This window comes from Atractosteus spatula, chromosome 5, assembly GCF_055471065.1.
Source record: "Atractosteus spatula isolate fAtrSpa1 chromosome 5, fAtrSpa1.hap1, whole genome shotgun sequence".
NCBI lineage: Eukaryota > Metazoa > Chordata > Actinopteri > Semionotiformes > Lepisosteidae > Atractosteus > Atractosteus spatula.
In genome coordinates, this window is record NC_142710.1 from 12742758 (window position 1) to 12758903 (window position 16146).

Genomic DNA, 16146 nt, shown 5'->3' on the forward strand with positions numbered 1-16146 from the left:
ACTGCCCCCACCACCACAACAACTCCTGAAACTAGTACAACACCTGCCAGTACTATCACAACAACTGCCCCCACCACTACAACTCCTGAAACTACAACAACACCTACCCCAACTACCACCACTACTCCTCCAAGCACAACAACAGCCCCAACAACTACAACTCCTGCCCCTACTACCACAACTAACCCCACCACCACAACAACTCCTGAAACTACTACAACACCTGTCCCTACTACCACAACAACTGCCCCCAGCACCACAACAACACCTGAAACTACTACAACACCTGCACCAACTACCACCACTACTCCACCAAGCACAACAACAGCCCCAACATCTACAACAACTACAACTACAGCTCCTGCACCTACTACCACAACTAACCCCACCACCACAACAACTCCTGAAACTACTAAAACACCTGCCCCTACTACAACAACTAACCCCACCACCACAACAACTACTGAAACTACTACAACACCTGCCACTACTACCACAACAACTAACCCCACCACCACAACAACTCCTGAAACTACTACAACACCTGCCCCAACTACCACCACGACTCCTCCAAGCACAACAACAGCCCCAACAACTACAACACCTGCCCCTACTACCACAACTAACCCCACCACCACAACAACTCCTGAAACTACTACAACACCTGGCACTACTACCACAACAACTGCCCCCACCACTACAACAACTCTTGAAACTACTACATCACCTGCCCCAACTACCACCACTACTCCTCCAAGCACAACAACAGCCCCAACAACTACAACACCTGCCCCAACTACCACAACTACTCCACCAAGCACAACAACAGCCCCAACAACTACAACACCTGCCCCTACAACCACCACTACTCCACCAAGCACAACAACAGCCCCAACAACTACAACACCTGCCCCTACTACCACAACAACTACCCCCACCACAAAAACTCCTGAAACTGCTATGCAAGCCCGAAATGCCACCACTACTACTCCACCAAGCACAACAACAGCCCCAGCAACTACAACACCTGCCCCTACTACCACAACAACTGCCCCCACCACCACAACAACTCCTGAAACTACAACACCTGCCCCAACTACCACCACTACTCTACCTAGCACAACTACAGCCCCAACGACTACAACACCTGCCCCTACTATCACAACAACTGCCCCCACCACCACAACAACTCCTGAAACTACTACAACTCCTGCCCCTACTACCACAACTAACCCCACCACCACAACAACTCCTGAAACTACTACAACACCTGCCCCTACTACCACAACTACTTCCCCCCCCACCACAACAACTCCTGAAACTACTACAACACCTGCCCCTACTACAACAACTAACCCCACCACCACAATAACTCCTGAAACTACTACAACACCCGCCCCAACTACCACCACTACTCCACCAAGCACAGCAACAGCCCCAACAACTACAACACCTGCCCCAACTACCACAACTAACCCCACCACCACAACAACTCCTGAAACTACTACAACACCTGCCCGAACAACCACGACTACTCCACCAAGCACAAATACAGCCCCAACAACTACAACACCTACCCCTACTACCACCACTACTCCACAAAGCACAACAATAGCCCCAAGAACTACAACTCCTGCCCCTGCTACCACAACTAACCCCACCACCACAACAACTCCTGAAACGAGTACAACACCTGCCCCAACAACCACGACTACTCCACCAAGCACAACTACAGCCCCAACAACTACAACACCTGCCCCTACTACCACCACTACTCCACCAAGCACAACAACAGCCCCAACAACTACAACTCCTGCCCCTTCTACCACAACTAACCCCACCACCACAACAACTCCTGAAACTACTACAACACATGTCCCTACTACCACAACAACTGCCCCCACCACCACAACAACTCCTGAAACTACTACAACACCTGCCCCAACTACCACCACTACTCCACCAAGCACAACAACAGCCCCAACAACTACAACACCTGCCCCTGGAACCACAACAACTACCCCCAACACCACAACAACTCCTGAAACTACTACAACACCTGCCCCAACTACCACCACTACTCCACCAAGCACAACTACAGCCCCAACAACTATAACACCTGCCCCTACTACCACAACTAACCCCACCACTACAACAACTCCTGAAACTACTACACCCGCCCCAACTACCACCACTACTCCAACAAGCACAACAACAGCCCCAACAACTACAACACCTGCCCCTACTACCACAACTAACCCCACCACCACAACAACTCCTGAAACTACTACAACACCCGCCCCAACTACCACCACTACTCCACCAAGCACAACAACAGCCCCCACAACTACAACACCTGCCCCTACTACCACAACAACTACCCCCACAACAACTCCTGAAACTACAACAACACCTGCCCCAACTACCACCACTACTCCACCAAGCGCAACAAGTCCTGAAACTACTACAACACCTGCCCCAACTACCACAACAACTGCCCCCACCACCACAACAACTCCTGAAACTACTACAACACCTGCCTCAACTACCACCACTACTCCACCAAGCAGAACAACAGCCCCAACAACTACAACAACTGCCCCCTCCACCACAACAACTGCTGAAACTACAACAACACCTGCCCCAACTACCACCACTACTCCACCAAGCACAACAACAGCCGCAACAACTACAACACCTGCCCCTACGTCCACAACTAACCCCACCACCACAACAACTCCTGAAACTAGTACAACACCTGCCACTACTACCACAACAACTGCCCCCACCACCACATCAACTCCTGAAACTACTACAACGCCTGTCCCAACTACCACCACTACTCCACCAAGCACAACAACAGCCCCAACAACTACAACAACTGCCCCCTCCACCACAACAACTGCTGAAACTACAACAACACCTGCCCCAACTACCACCACTACTCCACCAAGCACAACAACAGCCGCAACAACTACAACACCTGCCCCTACGTCCACAACTAACCCCACCACCACAACAACTCCTGAAACTAGTACAACACCTGCCACTACTACCACAACAACTGCCCCCACCACCACATCAACTCCTGAAACTACTACAACGCCTGTCCCAACTACCACCACTACTCCACCAAGCACAACAACAGCCCCAACAACTACAACACCTGCCTCTACTACGACAACAACTGCCCCCACCACAACAACTCCTGAAACTACTACAACACCTGCCCCCACCACCACAACAACTCCTGAAACTACTACAACACCTGCCCCTACTACCACAACAGCTGCCCCCACCACCACAACAACTCCTGAAACTACTACAACTCCTGCCCCTACTACCACAACTAACCCCACCACCACAACAACTCCTGAAACTACTACAACACCTGCCCCTACTACCACAACTACTGCCCCCACCACCACAACAACTCCTGAAACTACTACAACACCTGCCCCAACTACCACCACTACTCCACCAAGCACAACTACAGCCCCAACAACTACAACACCTGCCCCTACTACCACCACTACTCCACCAAGCACAACACAACTAACAACTACAACAACTGCCCCTACTACCACAACAACTGCCCCCACAACAACAACTCCTGAAACTACAACAACACCTGCCCCAACTACAACCACTACTACTCCAAGCACAACAACAGCCCCAACAACTACAACTCCTGCCCCTACTACCACAACTAACCCCACCACCACAACAACTCCTGAAACTACTACAACACCTGCCCCTACTACCACAACAACTGCCCCCCCCACCACCACAACAACTCCTGAAACTACAACAACACCTGCCCCAACTACCACCACTACTCCTCCAAGCACAACAACGGCCCCAACAACTACAACATCTGCCCCTACTACCACAACTAACCCCACCACCACAACAACTCCTGAAACTACTACAACACCTGTCCCTACTACCACAACAACTGCCCCCACCACAACAACAACTCCTGAAACTACTACAACACCCGCCCCAACTACCACCACTACTCCACCAAGCACAACAACAGCCCCAACAACTACAACACCTGCCCCTACTACCACAACAACTACCCCCACAACAACTCCTGAAACTACAACACCTGCCCCAACTACCACCACTACTCCACCAAGCACAACAACAGCCCCAACATCTACAACACCTGCCCCTACTACCACAACTAACCCCACCACCACAACAACTCCTGAAACTACTACAACACCTGCCACTACTACCACAACAACTGCCCCCACCACTACAACTCCTGAAACTACTACAACACCTGCCCCAACTACCACCACTACTCCTCCAAGCACAACAACAGCCCCAACAACTACAACACCTGCCTCTACTACGACAACAACTGCCCCCACCACCACATCAACTCCTGAAACTACTACAACACCCGCCCCAACTACCACCACTACTCCACCAAGCACAACTACAGCCCCAACAACTACAACACCTGCCCCTACTACCACAACAACTGCCCCCACCACAACAACTCCAGAACCTACTACAACACCTGCCCCAACTACCACCACTACTCCACCAAGCACAACAACAGCCCCAACAACTACAACACCTTCCCCTACTACCACAACTAACCCCACCACCACAGCAACTCCTGAAACTACTACACCCGCCCCAACTACCACCACTAGTCCACCAAGCACAACAACAGCCCCAACAACTACAACACCTGCCCCTACTACCACAACAACTGCCCCCACCACCACAACAACTCCCGTAACTACAACAACACCTGCCCCAACTACCACCACTGCTCCACCAAGCACAACAAAAGCCCCAACAACTACAACACCTGCCCCTACTACCACAACTAATCCCACCACCACAACAACTCCTGAAACTACTACAACACCTGCCACTACTACCACAACAACTGCCCCCACCACCACATCAACTCCTGAAACTGCTACAACACCTGCCCCTACTACAACAATTAACCCCACCACCACAACAACTCCTGAAACTACTACAACACCTTCCCCTACTACCACAACAACTGCCCCCACCACCACAACAACTCCTGAAACTACTACAACACCTGCCCCTACTACAACAACTAACCCCACAACCACAACAACTCCTGAAACTACTACAACACCTGCCCCTACTACCACAACAACTGCCCCCACCACCACAACAACTCCTGAAACTACTACAACACCTGCCCCAACTACCACCACTACTCCTCCAAGCACAACAACAGCCCCAACAACTACAACACCTGCCCCAACTACCACCACTACTCCACCAAGCACAACAACAGCCCCAACAACTACAACACCTGCCCCTACTACCACAACAATTACCCCCACCACAAAAACTCCTGAAACTGCTATGCAAGCCCGAAATTCCACCACTACTACTCCACCAAGCACAACAACAGCCCCAACAACTACAAATCCTGCCCCTACTACCACAACTAACCCCACCACCACAACAACTCCTGAAACTACTGCAACACCTGCCCCTACTACCACAACAACTGCCCCCACCACCACAACAACCCCTGAAACTACTACAACACCTGCCCCTACTACAACAACTAACCCCACCACCACAATAACTCCTGAAACTAATACAACACCTGCCACTACTACCACAACAACTGCCCCCACCACCACATCAACTCCTGAAACTACTACAACGCCTGTCCCAACTACCACCACTACTCCACCAAGCACAACAACAGCCCCAACAACTACAACACCTGCCTCTACTACGACAACAACTGCCCCCACCACAACAACTCCTGAAACTACTACAACACCTGCCCCCACCACCACAACAACTCCTGAAACTACTACAACACCTGCCCCTACTACCACAACAGCTGCCCCCACCACCACAACAACTCCTGAAACTACTACAACTCCTGCCCCTACTACCACAACTAACCCCACCACCACAACAACTCCTGAAACTACTACAACACCTGCCCCTACTACCACAACTACTGCCCCCACCACCACAACAACTCCTGAAACTACTACAACACCTGCCCCAACTACCACCACTACTCCACCAAGCACAACTACAGCCCCAACAACTACAACACCTGCCCCTACTACCACCACTACTCCACCAAGCACAACACAACTAACAACTACAACAACTGCCCCTACTACCACAACAACTGCCCCCACAACAACAACTCCTGAAACTACAACAACACCTGCCCCAACTACAACCACTACTACTCCAAGCACAACAACAGCCCCAACAACTACAACTCCTGCCCCTACTACCACAACTAACCCCACCACCACAACAACTCCTGAAACTACTACAACACCTGCCCCTACTACCACAACAACTGCCCCCCCCACCACCACAACAACTCCTGAAACTACAACAACACCTGCCCCAACTACCACCACTACTCCTCCAAGCACAACAACGGCCCCAACAACTACAACATCTGCCCCTACTACCACAACTAACCCCACCACCACAACAACTCCTGAAACTACTACAACACCTGTCCCTACTACCACAACAACTGCCCCCACCACAACAACAACTCCTGAAACTACTACAACACCCGCCCCAACTACCACCACTACTCCACCAAGCACAACAACAGCCCCAACAACTACAACACCTGCCCCTACTACCACAACAACTACCCCCACAACAACTCCTGAAACTACAACACCTGCCCCAACTACCACCACTACTCCACCAAGCACAACAACAGCCCCAACATCTACAACACCTGCCCCTACTACCACAACTAACCCCACCACCACAACAACTCCTGAAACTACTACAACACCTGCCACTACTACCACAACAACTGCCCCCACCACTACAACAACTCCTGAAACTACTACAACACCTGCCCCAACTACCACCACTACTCCTCCAAGCACAACAACAGCCCCAACAACTACAACACCTGCCTCTACTACGACAACAACTGCCCCCACCACCACATCAACTCCTGAAACTACTACAACACCCGCCCCAACTACCACCACTACTCCACCAAGCACAACTACAGCCCCAACAACTACAACACCTGCCCCTACTACCACAACAACTGCCCCCACCACAACAACTCCAGAACCTACTACAACACCTGCCCCAACTACCACCACTACTCCACCAAGCACAACAACAGCCCCAACAACTACAACACCTTCCCCTACTACCACAACTAACCCCACCACCACAGCAACTCCTGAAACTACTACACCCGCCCCAACTACCACCACTAGTCCACCAAGCACAACAACAGCCCCAACAACTACAACACCTGCCCCTACTACCACAACAACTGCCCCCACCACCACAACAACTCCCGTAACTACAACAACACCTGCCCCAACTACCACCACTGCTCCACCAAGCACAACAAAAGCCCCAACAACTACAACACCTGCCCCTACTACCACAACTAATCCCACCACCACAACAACTCCTGAAACTACTACAACACCTGCCACTACTACCACAACAACTGCCCCCACCACCACATCAACTCCTGAAACTGCTACAACACCTGCCCCTACTACAACAATTAACCCCACCACCACAACAACTCCTGAAACTACTACAACACCTTCCCCTACTACCACAACAACTGCCCCCACCACCACAACAACTCCTGAAACTACTACAACACCTGCCCCTACTACAACAACTAACCCCACAACCACAACAACTCCTGAAACTACTACAACACCTGCCCCTACTACCACAACAACTGCCCCCACCACCACAACAACTCCTGAAACTACTACAACACCTGCCCCAACTACCACCACTACTCCTCCAAGCACAACAACAGCCCCAACAACTACAACACCTGCCCCAACTACCACCACTACTCCACCAAGCACAACAACAGCCCCAACAACTACAACACCTGCCCCTACTACCACAACAACTACCCCCACCACAAAAACTCCTGAAACTGCTATGCAAGCCCGAAATTCCACCACTACTACTCCACCAAGCACAACAACAGCCCCAACAACTACAAATCCTGCCCCTACTACCACAACTAACCCCACCACCACAACAACTCCTGAAACTACTGCAACACCTGCCCCTACTACCACAACAACTGCCCCCACCACCACAACAACTCCTGAAACTACTACAACACCTGCCCCAACTACCACGACTACTCCACCAAGCACAACATCATCCCCAACAACTACAACACCTGCCCCTACTACCGCAACAACTGCCCCCACCACCACAACAACTCTCGAAACTACAACACCTGCCCCAACTACCACCACTACTCCACCAAGCACTACTACAGCCCCAAAAACTACAACACCTGCCACTACTACCACCACTACACCACGAAGCAAAACAACAGCCCCAACAACTACAACACCTGCCCCTACTACCACAACTAACCCCACCACCACAATAACTCCTGAAAATACTACAACGCCTGCCCCTACTACCACCACTACTCCGAGAACCACAACAACAGCCCCAACTACTACAACACCTGCCCCAACTACCACCACTACTCCACCAAGCACAACAACAGCCCCAACAACTACAACACCTGCCCCTCCTACGACAACTAACCCCACCACCACAACAACTTCTGAAACTACTACAAAACCTGTCCCTACTACCACAACAACTGCCCCCACCGCCACAAGAACTCCTGAAACTACTACAACACCTGCCCCAACTACCACCACTATTCCTCCAAGCACAACAACAGCCCCAACATCTACAACACCTGCCCCTACTACCACAACTAACCCCACCACCACAACAACTCCTGAAACTACTACAACGCCTGCCCCAACTACCACCACTACTCCACGAAGCACAACAACAGCCCCAACTACTACAACACCTGCCCCAACTACCACCAATACTCCTTCAAGCACAATAGCCCCAACAACTACAACACCTGCCCCAACTACCACCACTACTCCACTTAGCACAACCACAGCCCCAACAACTTCAACTCCTGCCCCTACTATCACAACTAACCCCACCACCACAACAACTCCTGAAACTACTACAACACCTGCCCCCACCACCACAACAACTCCTGAAACTACTACAACACCTGCCCCTACTACCACAACAACTGCCCCCACCACCACAACAACTCCTGAAACTACTACAACTCCTGCCCCTACTACCACAACTATCCCCACCACCACAACAACTCCTGAAACTACTACAACACCTGCCCCTACTACCACAACTACTGCCCCCACCACCACAACAACTTCTGAAACTACTACAACACCTGCCCCTACTACAACAACTAACCCCACCACCACAATAACTCCTGAAACTAAAACAACACCTGCTCCTACTACCACAACAACTGCCCCCACCACCACAACAACTCCTGAAACTACTACAACACGTATCCCAACTACCACCACTACTCCACCAAGCACAGCAACAGCCCCAACAACTACAACACCTGCCCCTACTACCACCCCTTCTCCACAAAGCACAACAACAGCCCCAACAACTACAACACCTGCCCCTGCAACCACAACAACTACCCCCAACACCACAACAACTCCTGAAACTACTACAACACCCGCCCCAACTACCACCACTACTCCACCAAGCACAACTACAGCCCCAACAACTACAACACCTGCCCCTACTACCACAACAACTGCCCCCACCACAACAACTCCCGAAACTACTACAACACCCGCCCCAACTACCACCACTACTCCACCAAGCACAACAACAGCCCCAACAACTACAACACCTGCCCCAACTACCACAACTAACCCCACCACCACAACAACTCCTGAAACTACTACACCCGCCCCAACTACCACCACTACTCCCTCAAGCACAACAACAGCCCCAACAACTACAACACCTGCCCCTACTACCGCAACAACTGCCCCCACCACCACAACAACTCTCGAAACTACAACACCTGCCCCAACTACCACCACTACTCCACCAAGCACTACTACAGCCCCAACTACTACAACACCTGCCCCAACTACCACCACTAACCCCACCACCACAAGAACTCCTGAAACTACTACAACACCTGCCCCAACTACCACCACTATTCCTCCAAGCACAACAACAGCCCCAACAACTACAACACCTGCCCCTACTACCACAACTAACCCCACCACCACAACAACTCCTGAAACTACTACAACGCCTGCCCCAACTACCACCACTACTCCACGAAGCACAACAACAGCCCCAACTACTACAACAGCTGCCCCAACTACCACCACTACTCCATCAAGCACAATAGCCCCAACAACTACAACACCTGCCCCAACTACCACCACTACTCCACTTAGCACAACCACAGCCCCAACAACTTCAACTCCTGCCCCTACTATCACAACTAACCCCACCACCACAACAACTCCTGAAACTACTACAACACCTGCCCCCAACCCCACAACAACTCCTGAAACTACTACAACACCTGCCCCTACTACCACAACAACTGCCCCCACCACCACAACAACTCCTGAAACTACTACAACTCCTTCCCCTACTACCACAACTAACCCCACCACCACAACAACCCCTGAAACTACTACAACACCTGCCCCTACTACAACAACTAACCCCACCACCACAATAACTCCTGAAACTAATACAACACCTGCTCCTACTACCACAACAACTGCCCCCACCACCACAACAACTCCTGAAACTACTACAACACGTGTCCCAACTACCACCACTACTCCACCAAGCACAGCAACAGCCCCAACAACTACAACACCTGCCCCTACTACCACCACTACTCCACAAAGCACAACAACAGCCCCAACAACTACAACTCCTGCCTCTTCTACCACAACTAACCCCACCACCACAACAACTCCTGAAACTACTACAACACCCGCCCCAACTACCACCACTACTCCACCAAGTACAACTACAGCCCCAACAACTACAACAGCTGCCCCTACTACCACCACTACTCCACCAAGCACAACAGCCCCAACAACTACAACTCCTGCCCCTACTACCACAACTAACCCCACCACCACAACAACTCCTGAAACTACTACAACACCTGCCCCTACTACCACAACAACTGCCCCCCCCACCACAACAACTCCTGAAACTACTACAGCACCTGCCCCTACTACCACCACTACTCCACCAAGTACAACTACAGCCCCAACAACTACAACAGCTGCCCCTACTACCACCACTACTCCACCAAGCACAACAACAGCCCCAACAGCTACAAAACCTGCCCCTACTACCACAACTAACCCCACCACCACAACAACTCCTGAAACTACTACACCCGCCCCAACTACCACCACGACTCCACCAAGCACAACAACAGCCCCAACAATTACAACACCTGCCCCTTCTACCACAACAACTGCCCCCACCACCACATCAACTCCTGAAACTACTACAACACCTGCCCCAACTACCACCACTACTCCACCAAGCACAACAACAGCCCCAACAACTACAACACCTGCCCCTTCTACCACAACAACTGCCCCCACCACCACAACAACTCCTGAAACTACAACAACACCTGCCCCAACTACCAGCACTACTCCACCAATCACAACTACAGCCCCAACGACTACAACACCTGCCCCTACTATCAAAACAACTGCCCCCACCACCACAACAACTCCTGAAACTACCACAACACCTGCCCCAACTACCACGACTACTCCACCAAGCACAACTAGAGCCCCAACAACTACAACACCTTTCCCTACTACCACCACTACTCCACCTAGCACAACAACAGCCCCAACAACTACAACTCCTGCCCCTACTACCACAACTAACCCCACCACCACAACAACTCCTGAAACTACAACAACACCTGCCCCAACTACCACCACCACTACACCACCAAGCACAACAAGAGCCCCAACAACTTCAACACTTGCCCTAACTACCACCAGTACTCCAACAAGCACAACAAAAGCCACAACAACTACAACACCTGCCCCTACTACCACAACAACTGCCCCTACCATCACAACTCCCGAAACTACTACAACACCTGCCCCTACTACCACAACAACTGCCCTCACCACCACAACAACTCCTGAAACTACAACAACACACATCCCAACTACCACCACTACTCCACCAAGCACAACAGCCCCAACAACTACAACACCTACCCCTAGTACCAGAACAACTGCCCCCACCACCACAACAACTCCTGAAACTACTACAACACCTGCCCCAACTACCACCGCTACTCCACCAAACACAACTACAGCCCCAACAACTACAACACCTGCCCTTACTACCACAACTACCCCCACCACTACAACAACTCCTGAATCTACTACAACGCCTGCCCCAACTACCAACAGTACTCCACTAAGCACAACAACAGCCCCAACAACTACAACACCTGCCCCTACTACCACAACATCTTCTCCCACCACCACAACAACTCCTGAAAGTACTACAACACCATCCCCAATTACCAGCAGAACTCCACCAATCACAACAAGAGCCACAACAACTACAACACCTGCCACTACCACCACAACAATTGCCCCCACCACCACAACTCCCGAAACTACTACAACACCCGCCTCAACTACCACCACTATTCCACCAAGCATAACAACAGCCCCACCAACTACAACACCTGCCCCAACTACCACAACTTACCCCACCACCACAACAACTCCTGAAACTACTACAACACCTGCCCCAACTACCACCACTATTCCACCAAGCATAACAACAGCCCCAACAACTACAACAACTGCCCCTACTACCACAACTAACCCCACCACCACAACAACTCCTGAAACTACTACAACACCTGTCCCTACTACCACAACAACTGCCCCCACCACCACAACAACTCCTGAAACTACTACAACACCTGCCCCAACTACCACCACTATTCCACCAAGCACAGCAACAGCCCCAACAACTACAACAACTGCCCCAACTACCACAACTAACCCCACCACGACAACAACTCCTGAAACTACTACAACACCTGCCCCAACTACCACCACTATTCCACCAAGCATAACAACAGCCCCACCAACTATAAAACCTGCCGCTGCTACCACAACAATTACCCCCACCACCACAAAAACTCCTGAAACTGCTATGCAAGCCCGAACTGCCACCACTACTACTCCACCAAGCACAACAACAGCCCAAACATCCACAACACCTGCCCCTACTACCACAACTACCCCCACCACCACAACTACTGAAACTACAACAACAGCTGCCCCAACTACCACCACCACTACACGAAGCACAACAAGAGCCCAAACGACTACAACATCTGCCCCTACTACCACAACAACTGCCTCCAACTCCAGAATAACTCCTGAAACTAGAACACCCATCCCAACTACCACCAGTACTACTGTACCTAGCACAACAACAGCAGCCTCAACAACTACAACACCCGCCTTTACTACCACAACAACTACCCCCACCACCATAACTCCTGAGACTTCTACAACACCTTCCCCAACTACTACCACGACTACTCCACCAACCTCAACAACAGCTCCAACAACTACAACACCTGCCCCTAATACCTCAACTATGCCTACCACCACAACAAGTCCTGAAACTACAACGCCTGCCCCAACTACCACCACTACTTCACCAAGCACAACAAAAGCCCCAACATCCACAACAACTGCCCCTACTACCACAACAACTGCCCCCACGATCACAACTCATGAAACTACAACAATGCCTGCCCCAACTACCACCACTACTCCACCAAGCACAACAACAGCCCCAACGACTACAACACCTGCCCCTACTACCACAACTAACCCCACCACCACAACAACTCCTGAAACTACTACAACACCTGCCCCAACTACCACCACTACTCCACCAAGCACAACAACAGCCCCAACAACTACAACACCTGCCCCTACTACCACAACAACTGCCCCCACCAGCACAACTCCAAAAACTACTACAACAGCCCCCACAACTACAACAACTTTCCCTACTACCACAACTACCCCCACCATCACCACAACTCCTGTAACTACCACAACACCTGCCCCAACTACCACAACAATCCCCACCACCACAACCACTCCTGAAACTACCAGAACACCTGCCCCAACTACCACTACTACTCCACCAAGCACAAAAACAGCCCCAAAAACTACAACACCTGCCCTTACTACCACAACAACTGCCCTCACCAGTACAACTCCCGAAACTACTACAACACCCGCCCCAACTACCACCACTACTCCACCAAGCACAACAACAGCCCCAACAACTACAACACCTGCCCCTACTACCACAACTAACCCCACCACCACAACAACAACTCCTGAAACTACTACAACACCTGCCTCAACTACCACCACTACTCCACCAAGCACAACAACAGCCCCAACAACTACAACAACTTCCTCTACTACCAGAACAACTGCCCCCACCACCTCAACTTCTGAAACTACTACAACACCTGCCCCAACTACCACCACTACTCCACCAACCTCCTCAATAGCCCCATCTACAACAACTGCCCCCACCACCATAGCAACTCCTGGAATTACAAAACCCATCCCAACTTCCACCACTACTCCACCAAACACAACAGCCCGATCAACCACAACAATGGCCTTTACTATCAGTTCTACACCTCATCTCTCCAGCGCCAGTCCTTCAGCTCCTTCAGTTATTCCTACATCTCCTGCTGCTGCTCCAGTCACTAATATTCCTTCACCCACTGAGAGACCTACTGCACCACCCAGTACAGTCCCTGAGTCTGTACCAAGCACAGTGACGAGGGCATCACTGACCTCAACCAGTTCTGTGGCTCATCTCTCCAGCGCCAGTCCTTCAGCTCCTTCAGTTATTCCTACATCTCCTGCTGCTGCTCCAGTCACTAATATTCCTTCACCCACTGAGAGACCTACTGCACCGCCCAGTACAGTCCCTGAGTCTGTACCAAGCACAGTGACGAGGGCATCACTGACCTCAACCAGTTCTGTGGCTCATCTCTCCAGCGCCAGTCCTTCAGCTCCTGCAGTTATTCCTACATCTCCTGCTGCTGCTCCAGTCACTAATATTCCTTCACCCACTGAGAGACCTACTGCACCGCCCAGTACAGTCCCTGAGTCTGTACCAAGCACAGTGACGAGGGCATCACTGACCTCAACCAGTTCTGTGGCTCATCTCTCCAGTGCCAGTCCTTCAGCTCCTTCAGTTATTCCTACATCTCCTGCTGCTGCTCCAGTCACTAATATTCCTTCACCCACTGAGAGACCTACTGCACCGCCCAGTACAGTCCCTGAGTCTGTACCAAGCACAGTGACGAGGGCATCACTGACCTCAACCAGTTCTGTGGCTCATCTCTCCAGCGCCAGTCCTTCAGCTCCTGCAGTTATTCCTACATCTCCTGCTGCTGCTCCAGTCACTAATATTCCTTCACCCACTGAGAGACCTACTGCACCGCCCAGTACAGTCCCTGAGTCTGTACCAAGCACAGTGACGAGGGCATCACTGACCTCAACCAGTTCTGTGGCTCATCTCTCCAGCGCCAGTCCTTCAGCTCCTGCAGTTATTCCTACATCTCCTGCTGCTGCTCCAGTCACTAATATTCCTTCACCCACTGAGAGACCTACTGCACCGCCCAGTACAGTCCCTGAGTCTGTACCAAGCACAGTGACGAGGGCATCACTGACCTCAACCAGTTCTGTGGCTCATCTCTCCAGCGCCAGTCCTTCAGCTCCTGTAGTTATTCCTACATCTCCTGCTGCTGCTCCAGTCACTAATATTCCTTCACCCACTGAGAGACCTACTGCACCGCCCAGTACAGTCCCTGAGTCTGTACCAAGCACAGTGACGAGGTCATCACTGACCTCAACCAGTTCTGTGGCTCATCTCTCCAGCGCCAGTCCTTCAGCTCCTGCAGTTATTCCTACATCTCCTGCTGCTGCTCCAGTCACTAATATTCCTTCACCCACTGAGAGACCTACTGCACCGCCCAGTACAGTCCCTGAGTCTGTACCAAGCACAGTGACGAGGTCATCACTGACCTCAACCAGTTCTGTGGCTCATCTCTCCAGCGCCAGTCCTTCAGCTCCTGTAGTTATTCCTACATCTCCTGCTGCTGCTCCAGTCACTAAT

The 16146-nt window shown here is 51.5% G+C and overlaps 2 protein-coding genes across 2 annotated transcripts; both read left to right on the top strand.

Moving 5' to 3' along the window:
- Window positions 1–960: 960 nt before the first annotated feature.
- Window positions 961–9578, top strand: LOC148834154 (uncharacterized). The gene is made up of 4 exons (XM_088915749.1): window positions 961–3484; window positions 4337–5136; window positions 6361–6843; window positions 9501–9578. The coding sequence occupies exons 1-4, from the start codon at window positions 961–963 to the stop codon at window positions 9576–9578; spliced, it is 3885 nt and encodes a 1294-aa protein (XP_088771875.1).
- Window positions 9579–10989: 1411 nt separating this feature from the next.
- LOC148834155 (uncharacterized) lies at window positions 10990–16145 on the top strand (the record flags this gene model as incomplete). The annotated part of the gene is made up of 2 exons (XM_088915750.1): window positions 10990–16023; window positions 16086–16145. Coding segments are annotated over 2 exons (5094 nt in total), but the record flags the coding sequence as incomplete, so codon positions are not given.
- Window position 16146: the final 1 nt, after the last annotated feature.

Excerpts from the sequence above, each read along its gene's own strand:
- LOC148834154 (XM_088915749.1), top strand. The coding sequence starts at position 961 with ATGCAAGCCCGAAATGCCACCACTACTACTCCACCAAGCACAACAACA. Across the intron at positions 5,137-6,360 it reads CAACAACTCCTGAAACTACT|GCCCCCCCCACCACCACAAC; the intron begins ACAACACCTGCC and ends ACCACAACAACT. Across the intron at positions 6,844-9,500 it reads CCACTACTACCACAACAACT|CACAACAACAGCCCCAACAA; the intron begins GCCCCCACCACT and ends TTCTCCACAAAG.